This window comes from Mytilus edulis, chromosome 12, assembly GCF_963676685.1.
Source record: "Mytilus edulis chromosome 12, xbMytEdul2.2, whole genome shotgun sequence".
Lineage (NCBI taxonomy): Eukaryota > Metazoa > Mollusca > Bivalvia > Mytilida > Mytilidae > Mytilus > Mytilus edulis.
This window is the reverse complement of record NC_092355.1, coordinates 58,994,901-59,014,784: the sequence shown is the minus strand read 5'-3', so window position 1 is coordinate 59,014,784 and position 19,884 is coordinate 58,994,901. Positions and strand designations below refer to the sequence as shown.

The following is a 19,884-nucleotide window of genomic DNA, read 5'->3' as shown; positions in this document are numbered from 1 at the left end:
ATCATCTAAACTCTAATTTTTCAATAATTAACAAAATATGTTTATAGCATGGCAAAATATCTAGTAAACTGGAAATCTGCAAATGCCATAAAGTTGACATGGCGTTAATCTCGTTAACGTTCTTGACCTAGTGACAAAAGTCATTCAACAAATAAGAGTGATGAAACAAATACATTAGGTATTAATTCAAAAATAAAACCTTTCCCCTATGCTTGTTTGACTTTATATACCAAATATTTTAAAGGAAAAAAAAATAATAGAAGTACATTATATTCTATTAAACTCCACTATAGGCAATTCTGATTAAAACAATTTATATTGTGAATTAGGATGTTTATTTCATTTTCAAATGTTTTATTTCAAGATAATTCATTAGTTTCTTCAGTTTGGATTTGTTTTGAAATACAGAATGAACTTCATGCTTCAATGGTCATGTAAATATATAAATTAAATAAATAAATTTTATACACCAATTTCAAAAATTACAAACATTAAAAAAAAATAGAAAGAAAGATTGATAACTGATTTTATATCCAATTCATTTGTCGTTGGTTCTTTTAAAGACAACAATGGCAATCGCCGAAAACGTTTTATTTAAAGTTCACTAAATCGAATTTCATACTTGAATTGAGTTCCACAAATTATTTAAACGACTATCTCTTTTATTTCTGTGAAAAAGATAAAACCACATTAAAATGACGAATTTTGCCGTGTAATAATCATGAAAGAGAATTTGTTTTGACATATGTGTATTCATTATATTACAAAACGTCCAGCTTTTAACCCCTCAAGTTAACCAGTTGTATATTTATAATCTTCTATACTTAGCTTTGTACCTCTCAAATGACAAAAAATGTCTGCTCTATAATTGCACGAAAAGACACAGTATTCTGTAAGCTTGAAGCTCAAGAAGTAATAAATAATTTGCAGAAAACTATGTGCGTCTACGAGCAAAATAATAAATATGTAAACCATTTGTATAATCTACAATAAGAAAACTGAACATTTATTTCAATCAAAGTATTTATTTAGGTTTGTTTTTTTGTTTGCTGTCGTTTTTCTCTTACCGTTAAATTCAGTTTTTAACGATTTCAGTGACTCATGAGCAGAAGGGTGAAATGAATTTGTGTATGAAAAGCTTTTTTTGTGTTGTATTTTGTTTAATATCATAATATTCTCGACTTGTTTTATATAATATTTTTGGCTTGTTTGATATAATATTCCTTCGTCAAGTAGAATCATTTTTTTTTATTGTAATTATTTTGTTTTTATTATGGATTTGATTGTAAATGGCATATCAAGAAAAATGGAGTACGAATCGTATATTTGACAACACTAACACAGCACACACGAAACCCTTTACAAAACCGCACACAAACAAAAACCATGACCTTTTAATGTAAAGCAAGCTGGCAGCTCTAAAATATATATTTGTTTTCTTTCTTTTATTTATTATGCGTGTCTAATGGAAAAATACCACGGACAAAGGCTACCATTTTGAATGAAAGAAAAATACAAAACAAACACACAAGTAACACTAAAAACAAGGTTTGAAACAACAAGACAAAAAACACACACAAAAGACAGAATTTATTTGAAGAAAACTCTTTATTGAACATCTAAAATAAAAGGAAAAGAAATAAAGGAAAGAGAATTAGGTTAGTGTTTTTTTTCAAAGAGAATATATATACTGAAAAAGTTCACAGCAAATTCAAATCCACGCTGCTTCTCACCTTCAAATATAGAGATTTATCCCTTGTAAAGATAGAGAAAACGAAAAAATACAACGAAATAATCCACTAAAAACAGACAATCCCGACTTCGTTGGGGTGCCATTTTGTTCTACGCATGAGGCATCCCGAATGACGTTGATTTTCGGTATCCATCGCAATGTCAATCAATTAATTAGCATATAAAGCATTATGCAAATGAGAATTAGCAGTTTATCCCATGCTGAAAATTGTTGCACAATTTGATATTTTATTCGTTTTAAACGAAGTTTAACATTGACCAACCTTTAGGTTTTGGTCGATTTTGTTACTCTGGAAATTTAAATTTCTTCTCTATATAAAAGAAAGGTAAATAGCAATAAAATAATTTTGATTGAATTTGACAGGTTAAAACCAATATTTTGATAGACCTTTAATGTCAAATTGGAGACATGCCAAAACGTGTTCATTTAAATGAAAAAAATACAGGTAACTGATAAAATTTTGTAACGGTACAATAAATTGTTTTGCTTTATTGTCTCTAGTTAAGATACCATAACTTGTATCAAATAACTGTGCATTTGAAAAAAGACCATAAAAATTTAACTGCCTAAATAAAACTTTAAACTTTAAAATGTATAATATAAAGCGTGAAAAAATCTGATAAATATTGGTAAATTGATATACATTTATTGTATATGCTTAGAGGAGGTATTGTGGGCGGAGTAAAACACGTGGCCTATTTAATATTCAAATGGGCGGAGCTTATGTTCTCATATATCCCATATCACAATAACGGTTTTTACCGATAACTAGTTTGTGTGCCAAATAATGAAAACGTGGAATAAGTCTACTGTAGAATAGATTTAAAAACACAGTAAAAAAATTAGTCGTGATTTCCACATAGGATAGATAAAAGTTATAACAGTAGACTTGTAACTTGGGATATTTTACATACTCAAAAGTGATACTAATTTATTGTGTTATTAATAACTTATTGTTTTAGTGCTTTAATTTATTTATTTATTCTCTCAAAATTGAAGAAATGGCATCTACAATTACACAGAAAGACACTACTCTAACAAAAATATTTGTTGGTGGTTTACCGTACCATACAACGGACAAATCTTTACGAGAATTTTTTGATAAATTTGGTGATATCGAAGAAGCGGTTGTGATAACAGACAGACAAACAGGAAAAAGCAGAGGCTATGGCTTTGTAAGTATACATTCATTAGAACTATTATATTATTCGCTTTTAACTTCCAGAATTTGATATAATATATGTTTATGACACTTTTTAACGTCTATAGTTAAATACACAGTAGTACAATCGTAAACGGTAGTTTATGTATACATGTAGCTCATTTTTTCAAGTATACATTTATAAGAACTATTCTATTATTCTTTTTTAACTTCCATAATTTGATATTACCCCAATTTCTGATGTCTATATTTAAATATAGTAACACAGTAGTACACTCTTAAACAGTAGCTTATACATGTACATGTAGCTCATCTTTCAAGTATGCATTTATAAGACCTATGCTATTCTCTTTTAACTTCCGAAGTTTGATATTACGCATGTTTTACCCCAATTTCTAATGTCTATCTTTAACTACACGGTAGTACAATCATAAACGGAAGCTTATACATGTAGCTCATCTTTCAAGACGTAAAATCTGACCCTTTAAACATATGTATACTCTGCTCTCCCTTTTAATCGTCTTCACATTTAATAATTTAAGACAAATAAATTTGATTTTTATAAGCCATCAACACGTTGTTACAGTCGATCGTAGTTAAAGATAAGATAAAGTACGTTGATTTACGAGGCAGTATGATTTAAAACTATTTTGTATTTTATACTCTTTTAAGTACGGTACATACAAATACCCGTATCAAGATTACTATAACTGAAGAGAGGGCCTTTTAACTTGCAAAGAGATTTATTTGGAGGCTAAGTTTTCATATGGTATTGAAGAATAAAGTTTTATTATACATTATTTAAGAAGAAATGTGAGATCTTACAAACATTTAGTGATAGAGCCATTTAAAAAAACATTCATGTGAATAATTAAAGTGCGTGTATACATACATTCAAAATATCGTGTATACGTACACAACCAACTAAAGATTTTCAGCTCTATTTAATATTTTATGCTTTGTTATACATATTAAAGATATCTTGATAACTTTCTTAACAAAATAAACATGACTCAGAAACAGGTCACAAAAGACCTTGGTTTGGAGATTTTTGGTCTCTTTATTGACATTGAGAAAGCCGACCCTTCAATGAACCCCAGAATATACTACAGCTGTATGACACACCCCTTAATGAACCTCTCACATTATGACACATTTAATAATAATTGCAGGTAACGATGTCGAATAAAGATGGTGCAGAACGTGCCTGCAAAGAACCAAATCCGATCATAGATGGAAGGAAAGCTAATGTCAATTTGGCGTATTTGGGTGCCAAACCAAGAGGTATTACAACTGGTCTCTCACTATCTGGTAAACTTCTTTCATTTTTAAGATGTATTTTGTTTCTGCAACATGTTTCTTTGTTATATCTAAAACAATTTCAAATCTTGGGTTCATAATGATAAAGCTTAAGTAAACATATGCACGGTCACAGATTTTGTGAGGGTCGATCATTTACTTTGACAACATTTCTGTTATTGTTAACTTTAGTAAATTGAGACCTTTTTTGTGTGGTCGAGAGCATTAAAATTATTTTCAACTTCTTAAAAAAAAAAAGTGGCGTGTGCCTTTTAAAGAGCAAACGTTTTATGCATACAGTTTCATTTGAGCATTGTGTTCCCAAGATATGAAATTAAGTAGGGGTAAATATTCCGGAAGTAAAAGTAGCAAAGATCTAGAGAAGTTGACCCTAGTCTAATGGTTTATAAACAAAAACCTTTAGTGTTTAGGAAATTGACGTTAACAGAAAGGAAAGTTGCAAACATGTCATCTTTGAAATGGAGGAAAGTATTTATCAACAATATTGAAACTTATACTAACAAACATTCAGTACACTTCAACGCCGACTAACACTTTTACTCTTTTCCTTCGCCTTAAGCTAGTTCCAAACATGATTTTCTAATTAAGAACAAACAAGGCTGATTAAATTTAACCCCTAATTACATGCAAAAATATCAGAAGACCGTGTCGGTATTACATTACTAATCAACCAAAAAATTGTGTTTATTAATTTTGGAGTGCAAATCAAAATTTGCCTGTACTGTGGAATGCGCAGAAGACTTAACGTTGTACATTTCACTTTTCAATCAGACGATAAATGTCGATTTATTCAAGATGTGGCGAGCTTTACGCCATTTTGTTGATATGGTAAAATCTTCATGTAGAGTTTAGATTCAAAACTAATAGCTAGCATCGCTATCAACATATGTTTTAGTAATTTATTTCATACAAAAGACACAAGCCTAATTATAGAGCAGGGGATCAATAGGGATCTTCCTTTTTATTGCTGTCTTAAAGAAAACAAAATGGGGGTCTTCCTTTTTATTACCGTCTTTAAAAGAAAGAAAAAAATTATCTTGACATACTGAAGTATTATCAATATATCTTTTATAATTGTTCAAAAGAAAGCCGAAGTATTGATGTTTTAGAAATCAAACTTATACAAGTTGTCTTAATCAATACGAGAAGTGCACTAGATTGTGTACAATATCGGAAGTAAGAAAAGGAGTTCCGATGGAAAGAGAAGTTTTCACTTTTGAATATTTACACCTGTCTATAATCAAATAATTAAAAATTCCTTCAGTTTGATAATGTGGTAGATAAGGCATGTAATTATCTAGTTTGAAGAAGGAGGAATCTGGTGCGAAACAAGGCGTACTGCCTACAAACCTAAAATTCCATTTAACAGTAGTAGGCACTTTCTGATTTTGTCACCTCGCATGGAATAGAAGTGTTCCGAAGAGAAAAGTTTATTTTAGTTCCAATTCTGTAGTTGACATGTCATATCGTCATGTTAGACCGTTGTTGATAATCATTTATGAAAAAAAACAGTAAGAAGACTGAGGCCTGTTTTAGAGGACGCTATACAATCAAACCATCTTGATTTTTGGTAGGAAAAACAATTCCTTGAGCTACGTTGTTCAAAATTTCCCGATGTCAAAGAATTGCACATTTTCGAAATTGGGATGCCGACAATTCTTTTCAAAGCAACTCGTATACTTTAAGAATTTTTAGATTTTTTCACACATGTGTACAAGTTCACACTGAGAGTTGAGACGAATTTAGAAAAAGATAACCACCTAGGACAAACCTCAATATACGGTTTACATGTATCCATTAGTGTTTCTTGGTCAAGAACACGAATAAACCTTGTTTTACATCATGTCTTATATACATATATTTATAAGCTCTAATTTCGTATCCTTTTCTAAAAAAAATACCACTTTCAATGGATAAATATCCTAAATCTGCGAATACTTTCTTAATTATATACAGAAGATATACTCTCGTAAAAGTCTTGCTTAGAATTTCAAGTAGCATAGAAATACACATTGAATATTTGTAGATAACATACTAATTCTAACACAGGGGCTGTTAAATTAAATGTTTATTGCAAATTTCAAGAGGTTTTTGAAGATTTGAGGTTTCCAATGGGAAAAAGTACAAGTCGTTGTTTGCAAAATCAAAGTTTAATAAATTAGTTTGAAAAGGCGTATGCTTCATCTATGGTTAGGTACGACATTTGTTCTGAAATGTCATATAGACAGAAAGACTCAAAAATCGAATGAGTAGCAACCAAAATTAAGCTGAAATTTTTATGGTCTAGAGTTTCACGTGTGAAAGCCCTGGTTAAACGTCATTGCATAGTGTAGGATCTGGCAGACAGATAGTCGAACGTTTTATCAGACCAGTCGAACGTAAAACAAACGACAAAGCTGGTATGATTGGCAACAGTGCAAAACCCCTAAAAGAAACCAACAACGTAATTCCGCACTAAAGACATCGTTTCATGATGTACTGTTGTCTTTGTTCCCCTATTCTTTTAGAACAAATCTGCCCGCAAATTCGACTTAAAGTATTAATGTTTTAATACACAAATGGTTCAACTTTGGGTCAGTTATGAATTACTTTCGGTAGAGTTTAATAAAGTAAAATGTTTCATATGGTTCCAACGTCATATTTAGTCGGGTTTGCTACTTTTTAATTATAATAATCCCTTTAATTCATTCTTAAATCCCTGACTATGTTTGTAAATTAATACGAATCAAACACAATAGCACTGGCTTTTAATATGGGATTTTAAAGGTAAGCTCTCAAATCCTAGTGCGATCTACAATTTAAAAAATTTGATTGTTTTCCACACAATAGAATAAAAGGCTTTAGATTTAACAAAAGGGTTTTGACATCAATAATTTAATCAGCTTTTAAAATTTAAAAATCATCGCTGCGTGGCATGGATCTTTTATAAGGACTGTTCGATCTGTTTGTTTGTGGTATTGCCAACAAGTCTTTGCATGCGGTATAGATTTTTTGTTCTGAGTAGAACTAATTGTTTATAACGCCATTACAATAAGAGACATTTTATAACATTATATGTCAATGAAAAATTAAAAATATACAAACATTTAAATAGAAAAAGTGTTTATTGACTTTATTAAATTTGTGCGGAACTGTTTCTCCTGACCCGGTTAATTAGTTATCAGTTGTAATTCAATTGAATCCGCGTCTGCACTGATGGTTTTAAAAAATGTATATTGAATTCATACTCCATGAAATGTCTTATAACCGTAACGAATTGAGTGATTATGTTTACATACACAGCGATGCCACTATTTATATCCACGTGAAAAAGTCCCCTTCCTGTAAATGTAAATCTTGTTTTTATTATTTTTAATATATTGTTTATGCTTGTCTTAAAATGGATTTCTAATTTCAAAATATGATATTCATTACCATCATACTTGTTTTGAAATGACACTTTCAATATCATGAATATGTTGTGAATCCATGTATTACAAAAAGGCAAATGCTTATATTTTAAACAAGAAAAATATCTATTTTTATTAACCTGGTACCCCGAACTAGTTTTTAATATACTTTCGCTATACACCTTTTGTTATTCTGGGTTTGTTTTTTTACAACAAAAAGGGGCATGTTTTGGTTGAATACTACGAAGCCAATGTACCCCCACGACTGGATTATTCGGGATAATTACAAACCAAGAACCCTGTATCAGTGAGAATTATTGGAAGATTCTGATGGGATATTTTTTTTACATTACTCATAACTTATAAGTCTACATATAAATATGTCTTTTTTCAGGTATTCCAATAGCTATTAAAACAGGGTTACCGACAGCAGTACCAATGACATATGCTGGGTAAGTACATACTTGCTAAGACAAAAAGGGGAAGATGGGGTTGTATCAGAGTCGTGTTATTGTTCGGTCTGACGACAGGTACTTGGCAGCAATCTTGACTGTCAAATATCAGTGCTAACTTGTTAAGGCCAAACAAATATGTCATTGTTTCCTGTTACATGGTAAGACAGAAGATTACGTAGTAAGGATAACATCAATAGACTATATATAGAGGAATAATCTGGATTTTTAACAGAGCTAAACCAATTTTGTCCACCAGATGTGTCAAGGTTAGACATGACCATTCTGGATAGGGAGGGAGACAGGAATCACACATATGATTTATTTAAGATAAAAACGATTATATGTGTACATGTATTTTTCAATTTTTATCCCCCCAAGAGTTTAGTATAAACATTATTTAACTGTTATTGACTACAAGTATTCACAAGAATAAGAATAAGATCACAATTTTTGCATAATAATTCCAGTCCGGAAATAGGTTCGTCATTTAGAAGAATAGGGTTTTGGAAATTGTGATAAATGTTACCGGAACATTAATACAGAATGGGTTCGTTAACTAGTATTCATATTTTCCAAGCTTATTCAATAAGAGTTTTCAAAATTTGAACGTGTTTGTCAAAACTCATTAGTAATCCATTAATTAATTAAACGAGCTACCAATTCAGCTTTGATACATATATCTGTTTAGGTATCCCATTCAAAATGAACAAAGTCTAGTTTGTGCATCTTAACATGTTATAGATTCGACCACCCATTTATACACAGATAAAATCACAAAACAAATTTCATGCTAAATCAATGAAAGCTGCTGTATGTTGAAATATATGCCATGATATTCGTGTTATCATCTGAAAAAAATATCCATCAAATATTCATTTTTATTATCAGCATATAGCACATAGAAGGCAACTTGATACAGAAATAAGTCCGGATTGGATCCGGAATTTAGATTATCAGGATAAAGCCAATATATAACGGTGAATCTGATTGGCAGTTTGAATGCTTGATGTGTAGTTTTTTGGTAATTTGTTTTCAAACTTCCGTTTCTGTTTTGCTTGATTTCGTGTGAAATCCTTCTGTATAATTCATGACATGGTCTTTTGGAGTGATGTGAATTTTCAAACGTGGTAAATTGACAGTTTGCAGTATTCCTATTTGAATTTTGAAAATCACAAAACACGTGTTGTATTTTTATTTTTAGTTTATATTTTATAATTTTTATTTCCCCTTTGTGTGTCATTGATAGTGATTGCGGTGGTGATTTTTTGCACTGTTATTCAAATGTCTACTTGACGACAACTTTTAGACTAATACATCACGTGACTTTCGTCACATGGGCATTATTATTTTGGGAAAAAATGACAACCTCTGACACTAACATTACTTTCAATAATAACGTACTGCACTTGCAGACTGGATCAAAACCAGAAATATGTCCTTCACTAATCAGAGAGGGGTATATACAGCATAAAAATAAAAATAATTTACGACCCCATCAAAACAGCTGGAAAAAAGATAACGACTTTGTTTTACAACAAGACATAAAAATGGATAGAAGCCACGTGCCGTGCATTATTGTTAAAATGTGCAGCTTTCACTCTCCAGGAAGAAGAACAAATATTTTTACAAGAAATGTTTCATGCTTGATTAAAAGCGACTATAAATTAAAAATTATTTCTTTTTTAACTGACGAAGAGGCTCTAATCGTTTTCATCAAAACACGTAAAAATCCCGCGCGTGCCAACAAGTTAAATGATTTTAAAGACAGAATAAAGGTTTTGAATGATATACATACACTTTGATAGTGAATTCTTTTGGTAACATTGAATTTTATTTTTGGGTTTTAATATCTGCGAAAGTAAAAATATTCCAAAATACTAACAAAATCAATGGTTTTATAGTCAACCGCTATTGACTCCAAACTCTTCAAAAACTAGAACCTTTGTTGGACTGAAATATATAGTCGGGGACGCATTCCTTAATCTATCACATTTTATTTTATTCATGGACAGGTCACAATCTTCTTAATTGTAGAATATATCATTCAATATCTTATCAATGAGTTCCACATTTAATAGATCTTCGCTTTTCAAATGCAATGCATTCATTTCAAACAAAACTTAAGCAAGCGATAAAGGTTGGTGAAATTCTTTAGTTGTCAGAAAATGTGATTTGTAGACCTCGTTTTAGGTAGACCCAGACGTTTTCGCGATAAATGCTATCATGTATTTAAATATTATCGATTTAAACTGTCGAACATACTGATTAACATCTATTGTCAGATGAAAGTTTGTCAAGTTTGTTTAAGTTAAGTATGTAAACAAAAACCACTGGTAGCCGAACATGCAACGAGTAAATGTAAACGCGCCATTTTGTTCAACTTCCTGTTATTTGCTCACAGTAAGCAATAAGTTTAGTGTTGTATTGCGTCATTAGCTGTGTCGAATTTTATTTTTGGCGCTAGAAATTGGTTTTGTTCATCTTGTTACAATCAGTTTAAATAAACCATTGAACGAGGTTAACTATCGTTAAGTATAAAACAATAATAAAACGTAAACTTTTCCCATCGACCCGTTTGACATGTTCAATATAGATTCGCGCTTTTCACCTCATTTAATTCGATGTTTCCGAGGTTATATGACTACGAGTATTTCATTGTTCTTTCCATAAGATGAAAATACTATCAGGTCCTTGGCTCAAATTTTCAACTTTATTTAGTCTGGATTTTAATTGAATTGACAGTATTTTTGGATTTAGTGTAATAACAACGGAAGTATAGACATTTTCTGCAACTGTTTTTTCTATTTATGTTGTAAATTGTCAAAAATTTGTTGAAAGCAAAAGGCAGGCATTATAATTACACTATTTCATCTTGTAATGAAGAATTTCAACACCCAGTTCTCAAATCTTCCACGCACAAGCTAATTAAAAAGTTAATTTTTCTCTCTTGGATAGACGTAAAGAAATCTACAAGATATATCTGTGTACATCAAAACTTCGATAATATGTGTGTATATATATATACGTATTTATTGGTAACTGTTGTCGTCTTGAACATGCATGAAATATTTGCCACAGGACGTTAAGCAACCAACAATCAATCAATGTATATATAAGAGTTAGTACCCTTTTTGATTAAAATAAATAAATTTAGATTTAAAAAAATATTTGATAATAGATATGATCTTCAGCTTACCACAATTAATTAGATATTTGACATTGCTTAACCTCGGTTTAGAGGATTTTAAGATGATGATATGTAATATTTACTTACTTTGGAACTAGTTATCAGAAATCATTGTTTCATTTAAAACAGGATTCTGAACAAATTAAAAGGGGTACATACATTTCATGAAATGATAAAACATTTCTCTGTTTGAACGTTAGAATGGCTATTTTTTTTTTATTCCTCGGAAATTGAAAAAAATGCTTAAATCTGATATTTGCATCAATCTATGCAGATTCGAAGTCGAAATTGAAACATTCATATTAATAATTCAAATCTTGAAGCTCTCCTGGTGTTCATTTCAAAACATTGATTTTATAACTATTATGACGTACTTTGGAGCTCATTTCAACACATAATAGAATGTAAACATAGCATCGTTAATCAAAGCATTCTTTCCGTTTATATATATTTTTTTTAAAGAAACTGTTTCGACTTAAGTTGAATTTATTTTCACGTGGGGAATTGTGAATGTTATACAGTCTTATTGTTATGGTGCTAAGCGATTCACATTTTTTTCTACATTTCCCTGTTTTGAGGAGTTTGGTATCTGTATAGGATATAGATTTTCTGAATTTTTCAAAACTTGATAATTCTTACATTTCTTTATTGTGATTGAAATACAAATCACGTTTTCGATCAGAGCGGGAACACATTATCTGTTTATATATATATGAAAGAAGCAACGGATAAAACACGTAAGTGGCGGATCCAGGCGGTTCCGGGGGTTGGAACCCCCCCCCCCCTTTTTATACAATCAATGCATTTGAATGGGGACATATAGTTGAACACGGCCCCTTTAATCCTGGGTTGGGAACCCCGTTTTAAAAATAGCTGGATCTGCCCCTGCATTAAACTAAAAGAAGAGAGGTGGCATTTTCAAAAATGATAAATCCAGGTTAATCTTGCCATGGTATTATTTATTTCATGAAAAACACCAAACTGGTATCTGTTTTTTTTTCCCATTTCGATGCACTTTTAAAATAAAACTGTTTCAGAAATATCCCCCAAAAGATCTAAACATGTCAAATGACTAATAAAATAAGTGTGAGAGAACTTGTCTAAAATCTTAGTTTTCCTGATTTAAATGTAAACAGATAAAACATTCTCAGACTAAAATCCCTCAACAAACATTAGATTTACAATGCATTCAATCATACTATTGAACTATTTATGTGTGTACCCATGCTTTTATTTCTATTTCAATACTATTTGTGAACTAAATAAATAATAAAAATAAAAGATTTTTGTATAAGAAGTTAAGCAGAGCAAGAAACATTTAAAAGGTTTTGTTTATTTTTCATCACGATATTTAAAAATTTATAAACACAATCAGCTGTTTTTGTTTAAGCACCTTTGTGGTATGGAAAATACTAATCATAGGAATAGGTGACCCGAACTCAACACCTACGTGTATCAAACAGTTGTTTGTTGGAAGGTAAATGAGGTGGTGTTGCGTAAGGATACATTGTCAATAATGTCTCTGTCTTTGACACACAATTGCAGGATTTTCTCGCTGCGTTGAAGACCCATTGTGGTCTTCGGCTGTTGTCTGCCCTTTGGTCGGGTTTTTGACATATTCCCCATTTATATTCTCAATTTTAACTACCCCCTTTTTTCCAAACACATATAAGTTACACTACTTCTATCTTTATAACTATTTTTCACCCAGAACATTTTTATTTTCATTTTCATTTGAATAAACCTCAACGGAAGAATATACGCCGTAACCGAATTTAATATTTCAACGGACTGAGAACTTGTTCCGTAAGGAGTGTGTGCATTGGGTTAAACTTCTACTTTAAACACGTGACGTTAAATTTTGAATTCTACAGCTAACTATTGCGAACACCTACGTCATTTTGATTCTTGTAGATTGTTGTCATATTGTCAATCATACCACATCTTCTTATTTTTATATACTTGTAAGTAGGTTAAATTAAGAACCTTTTTATTTGAAGCAAAAGCTAACCAATGTTTTGCCTGATGTTTGTCTGGGAATGCACGTTATCATGGTTATTGACGTAATAAACATTTTAGGCCTTTCAAGCAGCAATAATATCCAATTTTCAATTTCATCGCCGATGGTTATTTATCGCTGATTAAGAGAGAGACAGTTAAAGACAAAATTATCATTCACATGTGCAAGCGCCAATTGTTAACTTAAAACATTGTTTTTCATGGAAACAAATATAAAGCTATAGAAACTTAATGATCAGTTCAATGCCAAATTATTGTGGTTTCTGGGGATCTTGCAATAAACCGTTTAGACGCTGAAACCAGAAGATACACCACAACGAACCTTTGTAGTTTTATTTTTAACCAACATCCTTTAGTAATAATAAGTTTTAAAAGTTTTTGATGGAAGACATTTTTGTGGCATACTAGTCTACCAATGCCATATGCGATCAGATCTTCTCAATTAGACAGAATTTTGTTAGCATACCTTAACACAAATCATCATAACTTACTAGAAATTTAATTACCTGTCCAGCCGCGCGTGTTGCACCGGAAATGGATCTTTAACATCCGCGAAACAGTTGGATTTCAATGAAGTGAATACGAACAGAAGTCCCTTTTGCGTTTTCCTCTACGTAGAAACTGCATTACTTTCAATAAATGAATTAGACAAAGATGTTAAATTGAACCCACTATCTCACAATGATAATGCTGAACTTTGAAGTAAAAGAATTATTCAAATACCACTTGTAGAATTTGCCATTAATGCTAGTCTACTCGACCGACTGTTGATTCAATTAAGAAAAGAAAAATTACAGCTGTTTTGAAAAGAATCGGGTTTAATTAACTGTATTTCCAATGTAACGGCAGTATTTTAGATATAGAAACACAGAAATAAATGCAATTAGTTATAATTCATATAAAGGTGCAGGCAGATACAGTAATTTTTAAAAGGGGGTTCCAACCATGGACAAAGTGCCGGTTTCAACCACATGTACCATTCAAAAGCATTGAACTTAAAAAAAAAAGGTTCCAAAATCACTGACCTGCCGATGAATTCATATTTTTGCAGATTATTTTTTTTTTTTAGATAGTGAACATACGTCTTTCTCTATGGGATAAACTTGAACTAAATAACTAGCATCTATAAAATTTTGAATAGTTGTTAAATATGCGTTGTTTTCGGATTTGAACCTCCGGAAAATCGCATTCAAACCTACACGGGTTTAAATAATATATTGCATTTCCGTATTTTCGGATTTCAAGTGGTTTTAAAATGACACGTCTAGAATAAGGTCTATTTGTTGTCCTACAATGTTATATTGATTTATCGTTCATTTTTATGTTGTCTACTAAAAATTCAATTGATATTTTCAAATTGTCGTTTGCACTGAAACAAAGGGCACGAGGAAGTCCAATATATATATATATATCATGTTTGTTTATGGTATTTGGTTAGATTTCTATAGAGTTATGGAGGTTCTCTGGTGTTCTTTATGCTTCGAAATGTTAGTATATTCACTCCGTTCTTTTTTCTTTATCGCTTTTCTATACCATCTATATTTATAAAGTTTGTTGGAGTGGCTATATTTATATACATAGTTGTACAATATCCTTACATACAGCATGACATTTATAATTAAATCTATGGTTTTCAGAAATGAGACAATAGAAATTTTGATTATTTATAAACTGTTATAGGAATTCACCACTTCAGTTTCAATTTTAATGTCGCACGAAGAAACAGTTCTCCCATTTTGAAAATAATTCGTAAAAAATGTCATTGGGTCAATCGGTCTACATGGGAGGACGGTAAAGTCCCCGGATGTGATATTTGTTCTTTAAATAACCAGTATTTCGTATTGAACCTTATTGCGTGTTCTTAGTTCTCTAAGGGGTAAAATTCCAAACTACAGAATGATCATCAGGTGTTTAGTACACACTTATTGATATAAACATAGACAAAAATATTTTTTAAATAATCCAGGGTGAATGAGCACTTTTACAATTAGCCCAAATAATTATACTGTCTGATCGAAGAAAACCTCTCGTGTAAAGAGTAAAGTGTCATATTGTTAACCTTGTGTATTGATTTAAATAAAGAAATATTTTAATCAATGTCCTTACGTTATGAATTGGATTTAAAACAGGAATGCTTTTTGGACAACCTGCATTTCTTCAAAACCATTTTACTTTGAGGGGTGACACGCTTCTGAAATGTGGCATTTGGGGAGTAAAAAAAGGGGGAGGTGCTATATAAGTGGACTTTTTGGACAAACTGCATTTCTTCAAAACCAATTTATTTTGAGGGGTGAAACGCTTCTTGAATGTGACATATAGGGGGTAAAAGTGGGAATGTGGAATATAGGTGAGAACAATAAGAAGGGGTGTGAAATAGAGGGACACTAATTCGGGATGTATGATATACAGGGAAAATAATTAAAAATGTGGGATATTGGTGGGAAAATAAGTTGGGACGTGGTTTATAACGGTGTAAGATATAGATATATATATAAAAGGGATTTGGGATGTACGGGGTTAATTAAGTAAGATCTGGCCAAAGAAGGAGGGAATATAGAAAGTTGGGACACAATAACCAAAAAAGGTTTGTGTGTTGAACATCCCTGTGTCACTCCTATCTATTTTCGTTCTTCAAAATTATCTCAGAAAGGGGGTAAAAGTGATAGGTGTCTAAAAATGAACATCTATTGCGTGGTGCCACTATGTGTAGATTAAGTAAAATAAAAGTTGCACAAAATTAGATAGAGTATGACATTAAAGTTGCCGAATGGAAATATAAGATTTCCGAAGTCATTTTAGTTTCTGAATTACTTTGCAAAAGTTTTCTTCGCTGTGTTCAAGCACGAAGTCAATTTTGGAATTAAAGAAGAAAAAAAACACGCCAGGGATCGCGACAGTGATCCATTAACTTGATACAAGACGATATATTTAAAATTCAAGGCCAGTTTAACACCTCTGTCAATATAAGAGATCGTCAATATTGTTTAGTCTGAACATTACATTTTAACAATATTTATGTTAAACGGGTAATTAAAATTACAACAATTTAAAAAGCTTTAAATTATACCATTAGCTTTTTTTTACTATAAATTATACAATTAACGCCAATTTTTCACAGTTATTATCCCTTACTATTTATCATTTAAATTGATTTTAAGTTGAACAAGATGATTTATTGTTGTTTATTTATTTTTCAGTGTTCCACAGTATATCTATCCGTCAACTGCCTACGTCTCTGCAACGACACCAAATATGTTAGCGTCAAGTCTGTCGTCTGCTATTTCTCCAACTGCTGCCGGACAATACATTGACTATTCAGCGTATGCCGCTCAGTTCGCTGCCGCCAATGCATACGAAGCCGCTTACCAATACGGAACATCTGCTAATGCATTCGTAACGCCCTCTGGTGCCGCATATACCTATGCCATGCCTCAGCAAATAGCAGCTGGAACTCCAACGATTCACTTTCAACCCCAACAGATACAAGCAGACAGGATGCAATGATGACGTCACATAAGTAGATACTTTTAATAAAATCAAACTCCGCCCAGTCACCGGACGATTTATAAACTTTGTAAAATATTTTCGAAGAGAAAAAAATACATAATCTCGATCTCTATGCAAAAACGTCTGTTATAACGAAAGAATCAAAGATGTTAACTGTATGAAAATGTATATTGTTGACTTTGATGTACGCTCGATGGATATTTGATTGTTGCATTATGGGTAAAGGATGTATGAAAGTGAAGAATGGCATACAAGTCAATATTGTTAATATTTAATGTACAAAAATAGGTATATATTGTTTATAATATTATAAGCTTAGCATTTTATCGTCCAATTTAACAGTTCACATATTTAATGTTATTATTATTTATTTATTGTTGTTATAATGGTTACTCCGTCCAGCGTGCTCAGCCTTGCCTTATCATCTTGGTCACGTGAACACTGTAAAGGACAAATATGGGGAGGACCATACAAATCTCGCTAACGTCTCACGTGACTATAGTTTGTCATGACATTTTATGCTGGATCGGAGGACATTGTAGGCATAGTCTCATGGACATATTGTTATACAATGTTTTATTATGTATTAAAGGGACCACCTCAAAATTATTATCTTCATTTTTAAGAAACTCAAAGTGTGAAACACTAAAAAAAGTATAAGAAAATATTCTGTCCTGTGGAAAGGTGTTTCTTTCTTTCTTTGTGCATTCAGACAAAATATGTTGTTTTTCTTTATTTGACACAGGAGATTGCGGGATTGATGCCCTGAAAATTGTGGCGTTATCCAATGAAATTGAGCGTTACAAACAGTGTTGCATTCGAATATAATTTTGAGATGGTCCCTAGTAGTGCCCATTTGTAAATACTCCATTATTATATTAAATGTTGATAATGTTATTTGTTAGAAATTAAGGAAACGTAGACTATGTTAGACTTAGGAAATCAAAATAGTCAAACCGAAATTAATAGAATTTATAAGTGCTAATATTCAAAGTAGTTCTAGTAATGTTCGCCAATTTCCTGACAAACCTTACACTTAATAAAAACAAGGTTACTCCAATATTACTCTTTTAGATAAAGGTTTAGAACCTCATTAAACATTAATCATTTTATTTATTTAGTCAGAGGATCGCTATAGATTCACTTCATTTTAACTTAACGAAGTCCAAAGTATTATCTTTTGAAATAAAAGAAATCCATTTCATAAATTCGTTTCGTTTTTTTGTATTCCATCTTTTCGGTCGATACGGACGTCAGAATACATGTTCACATTACTTATCATTTATGCATGTGAAGTAGTACAATATCTGTGATGTTAGCTATGGGTGATATTGTACGTGAAAATATTAATTGTATGGGAACCAGTTTGTTACAGAATGTATTTATATGCGAATGAATTTGTATGGCTTGCCATTCATTGTAGACAAATAGGTCACGTGATTATGTGTCGTGAAGGTGTCGTCCAATCATTTCATAGTATACTAGAATCTCGTACATGCATGATATATCATATGTAAATGTTGAAAATCTATGCATTTCTTAATTTTGGAGAACAAATTTTAAACATATTTTGGCTTTAAAAGTTAAAACTGTTTACAAGAATGAAATATAACAAACCAAAAACAACGTTTGGAATTTGAAATAAAATTGAAATAAAATTTGAATTCTAGATATTCAATTATTTATTAAATTTTCTGGGAAATAGTTCAAAATCATTACCCCTTATGAGTTCCCCGTCCATTTCCATAGATTCAGTAGTGTGTAGTTCAATTCATCTTTTGTATTCGGAACGTCAAACTTAAATTATGTTACTTTTCTGAACATTTTGGTTAATTTTCGATGCATTCCAAAGCGTCTAAATTTCGTTTTGTTCAAATACTCAGGTTTTTTTGCCAGTTTCAAAAATCAAAATAACATGAAAGAATATGGGTATAGAACAACACTTCATATTTTGCATTAAAATCTTGATCAAATTCTTATACTATAATTTATTATTTTTTAGTTGTTTTGTTAACTTTTTACAACAAAGGGTTTCATATTTTTTCTTACAGTTAAAGCACAAGAATCACATTGAATAGTATTTTGTACGAAACGTTCAATTTGTAAACTTAGCCTAACTCTGCATTATTGAATATCATATCAGTATAGTGGTTCTATTATTAGGACGGTGTACAGCCGCATTCAAGCATAATCATTATGTTAAAATACAAACAATTTATTATGTTTAAATAAATTTACCTATGTTAAAAATCATAAAGAAAAAATAAAAATTTTAAATAGATTTTATTGTTTGTTTATATATTTATTATGGTGTATCCTGTTAACCTAAATATGGGAAGTTGTATGAAAGACAGCTCTAAGTAACCAGTGAGATGAGCTTAACACAATCAAAAAGATATAACTAAAGACATAATAGATATGGCGCCATTTCCACAACATGAAATCAAAATAAGCACCAATCGAAACTAAAAACTAACAAACAACCCTATTATTGCTGCTCAAAGTCATTCAAAATGGAGGAAACGACAACAAGTTCTATGTAGGGGAGGGGGCAAAATATGCACCGAACGAAACCTAAAACACAGTAGCAAAGTCATCCAAAATGGAGGATATGTGGAATACTCAGACCTCACTACAAGATCAAAACGGCCCCTTCCACCAATATGATTGAAATTCTCTTTGAGATGTCGACCACGTAAGGTCAACGTTGTCATTTGGAGTTGAAAGCATACTACATGTATTTGGTTATGATATGCAAGGCTCAATAGATTATTCAAGCGTACACGTTGGTTATAGGTGGATATACGGAAAACTTGGGTATACGTCATTGAGAGCAAACCGAAGGCATGTACAAGACAGGTATGTCAGCCGATATATTACGGTCTTCAACAAAAGCCATGTGTCAACAAACGATATGGTCTTCAACAAAAGCCATGTGTCAACATACGATACGGTCTTCAACAAAAGCCATGTGTCAACATACGATACGGTCTTCATGAACAAAAGCCATGTGTCAACATACGATACGGTCTTCAACAAAAGTCATGTGTCAACATACGATACGGTTTTCAACAAAAGCCATGTGACATCAT

At 31.5% G+C, this 19,884-nt stretch overlaps 1 protein-coding gene across 2 annotated transcripts; it reads left to right on the top strand.

Moving 5' to 3' along the window:
- Nucleotides 1–2,473: 2,473 nt before the first annotated feature.
- Nucleotides 2,474–19,073, top strand: LOC139499583 (RNA-binding protein 24-B-like). 2 transcript variants are annotated; one of them, XM_071288329.1, is made up of 4 exons: nt 2,474–2,928; nt 4,088–4,226; nt 8,019–8,076; nt 16,483–19,073. In XM_071288329.1, the coding sequence occupies exons 1-4, from the start codon at nt 2,755–2,757 to the stop codon at nt 16,787–16,789; spliced, it is 678 nt and encodes a 225-aa protein (XP_071144430.1). In that variant the 5' UTR covers nt 2,474–2,754; the 3' UTR covers nt 16,790–19,073. The 2 variants fall into 2 exon arrangements, with proteins under 2 accessions (XP_071144430.1, XP_071144431.1); XM_071288330.1 differs by having other exon boundaries at nt 2,494–2,928; nt 4,088–4,199.
- Nucleotides 19,074–19,884: the final 811 nt, after the last annotated feature.